A 12,512-nucleotide genomic window follows, 5' to 3' on the forward strand; every position below is an offset into this window, starting at 1 on the left:
AGCGCCTCTTCTAAGCTGTCAAAGTACTGCAAACAGAGCATAAACCTAACATTCAAAGACCTCGGTGAGATTTAGTAGGTTGTTCACTTTATCTTCTGTAGGTAAGAACGTCTGAGTTATTGTAGGACACTTTCCAGCGACACTCGTTGGAACAGGGCTGCAGGCTACACTCTAACCCTCAGAAAAACTACCCCGTGGGCTTTGCACAATGACAAAGTGTAGGTTTAATATTAAATCACTTCTGTAAATGTTAAATTACAGATTACTGCACCATTCTATTCCAACGGACAGAATACTGTCTGAACGATCTGCTTGCGCTTGGTACAGATGGCTTTATCTTCGGGTTACTACGGTTGAGGTACAGGTGTCATGGAGGGCTGGCTGAGGATAGTGGCAGTTTTCTCAACAGCTACATAAACCGTACAGCACTCAATCCTGCCTACAGGGAGACTTCACTCTCATTGAACTCGTTTGGGTGAAAGTAAAAGATCAGCAGGCATATAAAATAAAGTAAACATTAACAACCCAGAAGAATTATTGGCGCCTTACCTGCGAGCGCCCTTCTCATGCTCAATTCACTCTGTATGCTTCTCTTCTGGCGCTGCCTCGTTTCTTCGTCATCTACCTGCGGGGCAGTGTCAGGCACTTGGAATTCTCCATGCTGAACAGGCTGAAACAGTGTTTGGGGGCTGAACAATTCCACCGCGTTGCTACTTGAAGTAACTTGCCCGGCTGCTTTCTGGTCCTCCACCTCCTTAGCCACACGGAGAACAGGATGGAGGACTTCCTTCTGGACGGAGCTGCATTTGCTGAAGTTGCTGTCTTCCATCATCGAGATACTCGACTCGTCTGCCATTAGTTTCCTGAAATTCTTTTCATCGACTTTATCTTTGGCACAGGGACTCCAGCACTCTGACAGCAGCAGGCTTCGTTCTGTGGCGTTTCCGGTTTCCGATGAAGTGTGCAGCATGGTGGAAATGCTGGAGACACTCGATAGTCTTTCATCATAAGCAGAGGACTTTGTGACATTCATGTCCCCAGGGGATGCAGGTGATGGACGAGAGGTTAGAGTTGCTACAGAAGTTACAACGTTCTGGGATAACGGCGCTATCTTTTCACCTCCGTTTTTGAACTGGGCAGATTTTAGGGGAAACAAAAAGAAAAAAAAACAATTGAATGAAAAACAAACAATGAATCACTATTTTAACTTTGCCGTGTTCTACACTAAAACAATGGTCACGCATTACACTTCATATTCTCACCATACAAAGGTATATTCAGAAGAAAAAAAGTTACATAAAGCTCTGTTCTACGCCAGAAAGTATTAGATATGATGTCACAGTGATAGGTAATACTTTAATATAATAAAGATTTGGTAGCTGCTATGCTCTGGGAGAAGAACTTGAGTCTCAGAGTGAAGCTTAACCAAATTAATTAGCGTTTATGGACGTCTGGAGCCGTCAACCTCAAGGTGGGTTTCCAACATTAAAAGGAATTACCACCAATAATCATAAAGCATTTAACATGTTGTTTTTATTATCTTAAAACCAGGTCAAACAATTTACGTGAGCACTTTGGAAAAAATATTGCTAGAATATAAAGAATTGTCGGGTTTTAGAAACAATAAAATAACTTAGAAGTCAGCTGTTCACAGGTGATAATACAAAAGGGATCCGGTAGGTAAATGGAGACGTGATCTGAAATGTAGACATTTTGTTTTGCGAAACCATCTGCTTGCAGCAGGGACGTCAGGCATGTCGCGGTATCACATGACGATTTACTTATATACCGGTAGTAAAAATATCTACTTATACAGAAATAGCATCTGACCTTTTCTTCCACTTGCTGCAAATAAGTTGCGCTCGCACCAAATCCCAGCAGTGTGGTGAGCGGTGTTTATAGATATCCTAAGGATTTACAGATAATGCTCGCTCGTTTTTTAGTAGAACCCTTCATCTGTATATTCATTAGCCAACTGGCTATAACACATGGCTCAGTTTTTACTCCATAAAGTGCCACCACGTCACCATGGAAAGCATATTCTCCTATCGCACCGAACGCAAATACATATCGGGTAAAGGGAAAGTCCCACCATGCTCTTGGATGCCCGTTTTTGGCGTATGGTTGTAAGGAATAGGTATGCATTTGTCCCAAATAGCCCAAGTAGTAGTTATGTATGCATGCTCCGTGTGAGCATTCACCTACGTGTAACCCCAGCTATTTGCAAAGCTAGTTAGCGTGACTGATCAGCGCGCATCGTAATTGAGTAAATATTTATGGAGCAAGGGTGTCAAATGTCCTTACGCAAGTCACACATTGTTGTAAAAAACAACAAAATGCATATTTGCATCAATACTCCTGCTCCAGCTCAGGTTAATAGCACTCTTAGTGTCCAAAGTCTGGCCAGTAAAGGCAACACTGGAAAGACATACAAACAAAACTAGAAATAAACTCTTGCTCTTCTGCTTCAAGTATCAAAAAACACATTCTTGGTAGGCATGTACCCTACTGACAATATACTGTATTTGCTCAATTATAAGACAAGGTTTTTTCCCCCAGAGCAAATGCTCTGAAAAATACCCCTCGTCTTACATTCGAGGACATCCTATGATCAGTCCTCAAATAGAGGTCTGACTACAATAGTAAGATCCAGATCCCCCGCAGCTCTGCAGGTGACCTGGATCCTCCTGTCTGGTAACCTCCGCTGCTGCCGGCACTTCCGCCGGGTCTTCTATGACGGAGCACCGGCGTGACATGACTTTCCGGTGCTCCACCGTAGAAGCCCCGGCGGAAGTAGTGGGCAGCAGCGGAGGTTGTCGTTCACGTTCAAGGGCTGCCCCCACTTGACACTAGGGAGCCTGGAGCACAGGGGACAAGTCTAGGGATGCATCGGTAAGTTGGGTGCATATAGGGGGGGGCAAAGTGGCAAACAGGGGGGGGGGATAAGGCATATCAGGGAGGCAGAGTGGCATATATGGGGTATAAATATTTACTAATGAAACTTTTTTCTTATAGAGTAGTCTTATAATCAGGCTTTTTTTCTGAATTAATATTCAAACATTGGGGGGGTCGTCATAAGACACTTCTCTACAAAAAAAAATGTGGGTTGTTCCCGGTTAAGAGGTTATCTGAATAATCGGGGGAAATACCTGTTCGACTTCTACAAACGTAACCGGCTGAGTTTGGTAGCGAGCATTCATTCTCCTTTGTTTCATTCCCATCCTGCTTCTGGCTGACACCTCCTTTGTGATTGGCTGGGAAAGTTTATTGAATAACGCCATCTTTTCAGCCAGCGTCAGGGAGGACGAGTCGGGCTCTTCAGGAATGCTCGGTTCGTCGTGCATTTCTTTGGAGATTTGCTTTTCTTCCCTGGCCTTTGCCTTATGGTGCGCAGAGGCCTGCAAACTGACAAGGTACAGAATAGAGAACGCATGGGGTAAAGACGGATTCGCTTCATGCAATTTAACTCTATAGGAGCCAACACGCTGAGCTCATGAGCCTATGCAATCCATAATCCACTTTGTTACACTTATATACATTCTAATGCACAAAACCATGCAGTTGGAGACACGGCACATGCTGAACACCAAATATTTTATCTCCTACGCATCTTCATTACTTTGGCAAAACCGGGAGAAGAGGCGAGGCAAGAAAATGACCGACCTGCTCCAAAACAAACTAAATATTACACGCTCGAGTTCTGGAAGCACTTAAAGATCTCTGGATGTTACAGCATGCCCTTTCATGTCAGAGCACTTAAGATTTAGCAATCATTCTCCTTTAATCTGTATACATTGTGTCCTGGTGCAAACCTTGTTATTGTAGCTATAGGAGTTCATGGATTTGAGTTTTACCCAAGAAGTATCCCACTAGGCACTGTAAATGCATAGGGTATTTTTATGGCATACGCTTAAACATAAAGACAAAATCTAAACACAGAAAGTCCATCCAATTTACTATCCTACACGGAAAAAAAAACAGCACACAAAAGGGATGCTCCTGGAACGTGCAATGAACGAAGACAAGCAAGTCAGTACAGTAACGGTACACAAGTAGTTAATTTTTTAAATCAACATTAAACTTTTTGCAGGGGTGCTCATTGCACAGCTCAGCCTTCTGGAGACTCGAAGTGTTAAACGGCGCGGAAAGGGTTAATGACAAGAAAAAGGTTATCGGCCGCTTTAATAATTAAGGGAGGCATCTGCCATTCTTGTTTCTCGACATGCAACGAAGAGCCTTTTATACCTGATACGCTGCACGGGGCTCTTAGTTACAGTGGGGCTACGTACTCTCGGGGGTACGGTGTGTGCGGACACAGCGTGCGAGGCAGTGCTAGGCTCGCTAACACGGGAGAAGAGAGCAACAGGAACGAGAAGGAAAGACATTCAGATAAGAGAAAAGCAATATTAACAGGCAAAGGGTTAACTGCAGTATTTTCTTCCCCATACTCCTTAAAATAGAACTGATAATAGACGGGAGAGGCCATTAAATCAAATATCTAGAAAACAAACAAGGCGCTGCTGGTTTTAAGACTTCTCTAAAGCTGTGACAAAAAGTGGCAGAGCTACCATAACAATTGGGTTCCTGTTCTGAAGTCCCTATGCCATGCTATACAAAGAAGGTGGGATTCTTATTTATATAAACTGCACTTTAATCTATAAAATTACATGAGTGCTTAGCGAACTAAAACGCACAATACTGGAACCAGATCCATAGCCAGATCCATTCAATACCATAATCCAGCAAAAAATGCAAAGTGTGGATTAGCCAAAGATTCCTAAACATGTTTTATAGACTTTGCAAAAAAAAAAATATACCAAAAAAACCAAGTACATTTAACTGCAGTATGTGATGCAAACCCCATAAAAATCATATTTCCTCCAAAAAGTTTATTTATATACTATGAAGCTCTCTCCAGTTTATATGGCAACAACCTATTGCGAGCCTGCTTTTACATCACATGTGTTCCTTGCAAAAAGTGTCTGTGTGCTTGATATACCACACAGTAATATTAATAAATTTATTATATTATATATATATATATATATATATATATATATATATATATATATATATATATATATATATATAAAATAAGCAAACTGTGAAGTGTCTTTTATTCACGATAAATTAATCACTTTTTCTATTCCCATTTAAGTTTGCTTTGGAGACATCACTTTACTCAACACCCACCAACCAGACATTACCCAAATCCCGCACCTCGCCAATTCTATCCTAACCCCAGCAAGCAGCGCAGGTTGCTCCGTCAGGCACTTACGTCGCGGCGATCACCACCTCCTCGGTGGTAACGGGCTGCGTACGCGATCGGTCCTGAGCACGGCGAAGTCTACGCTCCACGGCCGCATTTCGGGAACGGGGTTTAGTGGTTTTCGACTCCAGAGACTTTTCCATTTCCTGAAAGAATCACACAATGTGCTTTAAAAACAGGTCATTCATGAAAGGGATGAGTTCTGCAGTAACAAATATATAGCCCAAAATTGGGGTACTTTGACGTATCTCATACAAAACAATCAGTGATGAGGTAACCGACACATTAGGAACATTTAGAAACCCGAAATAGGCCAATAAATCTTTCAGAGAACGCGCCTCTAGCTAAGCTAATATTTGAATAAAAGGTGTCAAACTATCAAGAATGCAGACCTACTGTAACCCGAAACCCCATCGATACAGGCAAACTGTCAGAACCTAAAGGTGGGGTCCCTCCGTCTGGAGGTTTGTCTCCTAACATACTGATCATAACAAAACAAAAAAAGTGACGATCGGGTCCTTTTTAATTATAAAATATAATGTTAGGATACATTTATCACATTAAATTATTCAGGTGCATGTCTGCCTAAGAATGAGGCACAATATCCATCTCTACATTCCACTACTGCAACATTGTTTACCCTAAAAAGAAGCCTCTTAGCCGCCACGCTCAGTTTTGCTCGTTCATCCAACTTTGCTTCCTCTGCGGGCAGAAATGAAAACATATCTTTTAAAGAGGAAAAGTTCAACTGTTACGATTATATTTCAACAAAAAAAAACCTAACTCCACTGTTGCTTTTCCAAAAATTACTCACAGAAACTAAAACAGCCCTATCAACTTCATAAAACATCGCACCTTTCAACTGTGGTCACAAAAATGCTTGCGTGAAAAGAGTTTTACAAACTAGAAGTTTCATAATGCCCTCCGACCTACTGATCAGAAAAACATTAAGTATTTTCCCCAACCATCGCGTTGTTCAAATCCACGGTTTTCGGGCCATCTGCTTGCACTTAACATTGAGAAAAGTTATGTATTTTTTTCATGGGTCACAATTCACCCGATTCCTTTCGGCACCAGCGAGGCTGCCAGGAGAAAGCATCAAGTGGATGATGTAAGAAGCGTATCAGACAACACTGTCGTAGGGATGACCGTTCCAGCCAAACATAACATTTGTGTAGAGGTTTATAAAAAAATAATAAAAATAAATGCTGAGGAGCCAGCAATAACATGGAGTGAAATTAAAACAACTTGTTTTCACCGACCAAATGTGTGTCCTGATATGCTGCTGGTCAACAGAACTTAGATTGGTGGGGAATAGAAAGAAAAAAAAAAAAAGAAAGAAAACACAGAGAATAAATGTTCTAAAACAACAATACTTACCATCAGTAGCCTCAGACTTTTCAAGTGCTGACCTGTGGAAGGTAGAAGACCTTAAATATTGCGGAAGATAACTGGCTGCCATAAAACACCGTTAATACTTTAAGAAAAAAAAAAAATTCAAAAACTCATAACTGCAAATGAAGAAAAAAAAACACACCTATAGCATGCTTGTAATATATTTTAATAAACTGTAAGCTAATCAAATACAAACCTCTGCAGAGCTTTGCTGTATAATTATTGTGATAAGTAGGATTGTGCAAATATCAACTCAAAGCGACCGTTCATACAACACGTATGTATCGGCTCCAGGTTATATGAAACCGTTACATGCACCTGTTAGCAAAACTACTTCAGCCAAACAGAACGGTAATTTGAGAAGACGTATCAATGTTGATAGCGGTGCGTTGCGCAGGAAATTTATTTAGGGGGGGGGGGTCAACCGTTAAAAATGGACAGCAGCTCAAAGGCTACAAAATGCCAGACATACAAAAGCTTTAATCATCCGCTGCCTAAAGACACAGACATGCCAATCCAAAAGCGAGCCCGGCTTCAATCGCCTTTTTATTTAGGACTCTATGGTTAACCGTTCCGATGCGTACCTATCCGTTTCTTTCCGCTCGGCTGACGTAATAGGTTGAGTTCTAAATCGTTCAGATGTTTTTCTATTATCACCAGGAGAGAAATAGAGTCTTGGCCGCCGAGGGCCTCTTTCCCGCTCAGCACTGGCAGGCAAATCAACACTTGATGTTGGCATTTCAGCCTTAGGTTCACTTTGTAACCACAACGCAAGTTATCAGAAAAGAAGAGGGGAAACAAAACGATAATTGAGTGAGGATCTCCTCTACACACTACAACGAAATGTTACCGTTTCAAAACTGTGAACCGCATGCAAACACCACAAAACAAAAACGTGAAAGTGAAAATCACTCCAAACAGGTGATGAGGTGCCACCAACAAACCATGAAACCAGAGGATACTTTGTGTGTAACCCTAATGTGCGTTTTAGTGCCTTCACGTGGACAGTGGTGGGACTGGCTGAGGACATGCATGGTGACAAACAAAATAGGGTAAAAAAAAACAATGGGTAAAAGTGTATATATCACCCACTGATCAACTTTTCTGCTTGCGCTTGCCGTCTCCAAGTAAGCACTTCTAAGCTGGGCTACAGATACTTTGGTGTCCACGATGCCAGATTCACCGTTTGCGATGGGGCCGCTTTCTTCAGTACTTAAAAACAGCATCTCTTTCGCTGGCTCCGGATCCTTGACCTTAAAGGCTTCCTGCTTCTGGGTCCCAGAGTCCGACATGGAACGGGTTAGCATTTTATGCTTCATGGTAGAAACCTCTTTAGCAGGACCTTGAGGTTTTGCAGGAGAGAAGGATGATGCTCTTTGAAGATACAGAATGGCTTCGCTCTTTCCAGAGGTTTCTGGAACCTTTTCCTGCGAGCTAAAGCTGTGTGATTTATTGATAAGCTTTTCTTTGTGTTCTGGGGAAATTTCTCTTGTTGGCTTGCCAGAATATGACATGTAGACAGGTTGTTCATCATAAGGACTATGGGATTTACCGTTACTGACCACCTGCTTGAGTGAGTCAGATACATTGTTATGATCTCGAAAAACAGGATAGCCCTTCTCCGCGTCAGCTTCACCGACAGCTTTGGGATTTTTCAGGGACGTGGTAAATGCAGAAACCATGATATTTTCAGGCTCGCGCGGTGTAACGATCTTAGACGAATGAGCAGCCCCAGCAGGCTGGATGTAGCCATGTGTTGGTTGACGAGCAGGGGACGGCTGTTTATAAACCCTATCAAAAGCGGATGTTTCAGACTGGAACGGCACATAGTAAACGGGCACAGGATGGTGCTTCTTTTGGACAGAGGTCTCCGTGTCCGGTATGGGACTCCCCTGAAGGTTCTCCTCTCTGACCATCCTGCCTCTAACTTTAACTCTTTAAAAAAGAAAAGTAATTAGAATCCCAGTAAAGAAAAAAAAAGAAAAAAAAAAGGCCATAACAAGGTCAAACTTAAACAAGGAATTTTAAAGGGCTTAAGATGTTCTCCACTAATAAAATCTATCCGATAAAGACAGAATTAACAGGGCGTTAAGCAACAACAAAGATGTTCCCGGCTACTATAAATCTGTTAGGACAAAGTGTAACTACTTAAAATCATCACCGTCAATTTTTTTTTGCTCTTATGATTTTGTACATGGGGAAAAAAAAAAAAAAAAAATTCATACCGCAACACTTACAAAGGCAAATGAAAATATACACTGAACCAGTTGGTTTCCATAGAAAGACATAAAACATTTTCCCCATTATATAGGTGAGCAAAAAGTTAATAAAAAACAAAAAAAAAAAATTATAAATGACTATAAATAACTGTTAAATCAAACTTACGAAACAGCCATTCACAAATCGAAGAAGCCGTGCTAACTTGATCATTAAACACACAGGATAACATATTTAGAGGATTTTTTGTGCAAGGTACTATATTCTGGCTATAAAATTTGGCCAATTTTCAAGTCTTTGGATTGTACATCATACAGATAATTAAAAAAAAAAAAAAGTCCTTATGCAACTTAAGTAAAAGCAGGGGAGGCAGGTATTAAGCCTTAAGGATTTGGAGACATGGCCACTTTTCTCGCCATTCATTCTGGGTTGAGCTGTAAGACGCCCCATTACACAGCTGGGGAAACGAACTTGTCACGGGATTCGTGTAGTAAGAATAAGAGTCAACCACTTACTAGGTGATTAGGTGGCCCTTCTACATACACCCCAAGGAAAATATGGCTACATGAAAGAATTCAGCCTAATACTTACATGCTGGTGCTAGGTGGGGATAAGCGAAAAGTATCCAAGGAAGTGGGGTGTTAATGGTTTCCTTTGTGGCACAAGATACTATGTTTAAAACATTTAACATATTAATGCGATTTGTTTAGGTTCCTTCATGGAGTTACAATAGCTATTTGATAAAAATACGACATTCTAGACCTTTACCACTAGAAATTGTTTCCTCTTCTCTCCATTGAACAATACATATGGAGGAGGACAGCAGTGCAGAACGTCTTGGCTACAATAAAATACATTTTCTACAAGCAAAAGGCAGTAAGAAAAAGTTGGGTAGCTCCTGAGTTGCCATGCTGTATTAAGCATCCCTTCGTAATGAGTTAATAACCAGAATCATTGACTATAGAACACAAGGCACATTCAAAACAGAGGAATTGTGTATGTACAGATACTCCTATTTTGCACAAGTACAGATAGTGAAATAATACTACTGGTTCCATCATAGACCCTTCCAAAATGTTTTCATATAAAACCATATCCAAAGTAAGATTATGGTTAATGTCATGCAATAACTATTTGGGGGTCAACCTTATCAGACTCCAAACCTTAAGTGCTCAGCTACTTTCAAAAAGCTGGATCATTTCCATAAGTAATAAGCATTTGAAATGCAAAGTTTTTTAATTTTATTTTCTATGTGATGTTACGTTGGACACCTTATGGAGAACTAGTGATGTTCTTGCATCTTGCTTTAAGATTCTGTATAGATTTTTACATTTACGGCTGACACCTTGAAAAAAGTATAAGCTAGGAATCCTCATTTGACTGATAATATAAAAGATGCCGTTGTCTGGCTTTCAGTTACAGACAGGGATGTCCAACCGTGAGGACAGCACAACCAGTCAAGAATATTTAGGGTGGCAAACTTTGTTACTTTAAGAGATATATATACAGAACTTTTAAAGAAACCTTCCAAGAAGTTACTTTACCAAATACCCATACACTTTACCATGGCCCATTTTAAATTCAGCCCTGCTATGAACACAGCCCCATTTAGGAAGACTCCATAAACTAACTGTAAAGAGTACAAAGCTTTAGGATCATATAAAGCATCCTTTTACAAGTGGCATTTATACTACTTACAAACTGCATACTAAATTGGCAAAACACGTCCAGCAATGGAATACCATTAGGCTACTATTATAACCCATCTAGATGCGACTCGATGGCTACAATGTAGGCTTCCCATTATTGTATCAGTGTGTAACCGACAACAAAAGTTACACATCCTCTGGATAAATCCTGCGATCACTACATTTGGACACAAGGGAAATCTGGATGTGGGATTTATAATTTATGACTGGAGGTCCGATAACAAGGGCCCTTCTCTGGAAACGAGATCTTGACTGGTTAAACTGATAACGTGTGGTGCCAGTTCAATAATAAAGGAAAAGGAAATATATTTATTACATGGTGCATTACATTTAAAGGATTTGCTTTACTGCACACTATAAGTGGGATTTTAAAATCATGCTAATTAAATGGGAAATTTGTATTAGAAAAAAATTCAGATCACCAAAACACCAAATGCCAATAAGTTATATGTATGGAAAAGGGGCACATTTCACAATTGAAGCCATTGTATTGAGTTAATGGAGGGAATTAAATGGTTAATGTGGAAGTGTGTTATACTTGGTGTCCGGCAGCTCAATTAAAAGTGTGAGGATTAGCCACAAGCTCTGGTACCTGGAAGGCCAGCTGATGAGAGACGGGGTTTCCCCATCTGAATCTTTCTGGAGGTACCATTCAGGCTTCGGCTTCCCTGAACTGCCGTACGAAAAGACAGAACCTTAACATCATCCCATTATATAAAATCTATACTTGTTATTAAATCGCTTGAGCACCAGATAAACGATTGAAAACCTTACTGGTACTCCTGTAAGAACAATCTTTAGAACCCATAAAGTAGAACCGGTAGTAACTACAACAGCTCATTAAAGACCCCATATGTATCTATGCTCAATGTAAATGCTACGTCAGAGATTCTTCTTCATTTCATGTTCCTTCCCTGGAGAGTCTTGAAACAAAAGATGAGGTTAGCAAGTATTACAACAAATAAATTAAATAAAAGCACAAACACTGTAAATGTACCCCAAAGGTAGGATTTTCACATTTAATACCCCAGTCCTGCCCAATCAAGATTTACCACGTAAGGCACCATCTAAAGAGTAGGACAGACCTGTCTCCTTTATTGTCTTAAACATTTGTATGATTTTTTTTTTTTTTTTTTTTTAAATAAATTCACATGGTATCCTTCTGTATCAGAACAAAGCAACTAAACGGGTGACTGATCTATTTAACATCTACCTCTACATACCACCTGTCGGCAACGTTGTGCTCTGATACGCTATCCCTTTCATCATTTATGCCCATGCTTTGGCCAAGCACCAAGTGCATGATCAGCGCTGCATTAATATAGAACACGCTGGGTTAAGCCTGTCCATTCCTGCAGATATTGCTGCATTAACTCCTCTGATATTCCCAACAGTTATTGTCTTGACATAATCAGCCTATTTATTGTACTTTTTTAAATGTAATAAGCAGTCTAGTCCTTAAATCTGTTTATTTTTAATGTAAATTTGGAGAATAGTTTGTCTGCTTTTCTTTCACTGGAGTTGCTCAAAAACAAGACTTCTGTCTCACTGAATTCCTCCTTCGGCCGATTTCCTCTACAGGGATAAGATAAATTCAATCAGCCAGCGGATCATGAGTATCTTTCTCGGGGCCTCCTGGTAGAAAACTTAGGTAGGGGGTTCTTACATCAATTTCAGACTGACAGCGGCAATTCCTTTGACTACAGATATGTAGATTTCGGAAAATACCAAAGATTACCCGGCATAACAGAAGGGTTAGCAAGCATGAACATTTACATAAAAATGTTGGCAGGATATTAGAGATTTTCTCCAACTTTGATTTTCCTTTATTTGAAAAACCACATCTGTCGGAGGTGTAGAAGCGAGAACGCACTTTCTAACCAAAATACTAAATACACCTACGATCTGAAAACCGCATACAA

General features: G+C 40.4%; 1 protein-coding gene across 10 annotated transcripts in view; it reads right to left on the reverse strand.

Annotated features, from left to right (window-relative positions):
- Positions 1 to 12,512, reverse strand: part of SVIL (supervillin) — a 54,404-nt gene that overhangs the window by 29,824 nt on the left and 12,068 nt on the right. For 6 of the 10 annotated variants that reach the window (XM_053466519.1, XM_053466517.1, XM_053466523.1 and 3 more), the window contains exons 7-15: positions 11,183 to 11,263; positions 7,757 to 8,599; positions 7,249 to 7,419; positions 6,650 to 6,681; positions 5,910 to 5,971; positions 5,279 to 5,415; positions 4,246 to 4,341; positions 3,150 to 3,405; positions 550 to 1,132 (exon numbers count right to left, since the gene is read on the reverse strand). In XM_053466519.1, the coding sequence (XP_053322494.1) occupies positions 550 to 1,132; positions 3,150 to 3,405; positions 4,246 to 4,341; positions 5,279 to 5,415; positions 5,910 to 5,971; positions 6,650 to 6,681; positions 7,249 to 7,419; positions 7,757 to 8,599; positions 11,183 to 11,263 (2,261 nt within the window). The remainder of the gene's footprint in view (positions 1 to 549; positions 1,133 to 3,149; positions 3,406 to 4,245; positions 4,342 to 5,278; positions 5,416 to 5,909; positions 5,972 to 6,649; positions 6,682 to 7,248; positions 7,420 to 7,756; positions 8,600 to 11,182; positions 11,264 to 12,512) is intronic. The other 4 variants (XM_053466524.1, XM_053466521.1, XM_053466520.1 and 1 more) reach the window with 3 other exon arrangements.

Source organism: Spea bombifrons, chromosome 5 (genome assembly GCF_027358695.1).
Source record: "Spea bombifrons isolate aSpeBom1 chromosome 5, aSpeBom1.2.pri, whole genome shotgun sequence".
Lineage (NCBI taxonomy): Eukaryota > Metazoa > Chordata > Amphibia > Anura > Pelobatidae > Spea > Spea bombifrons.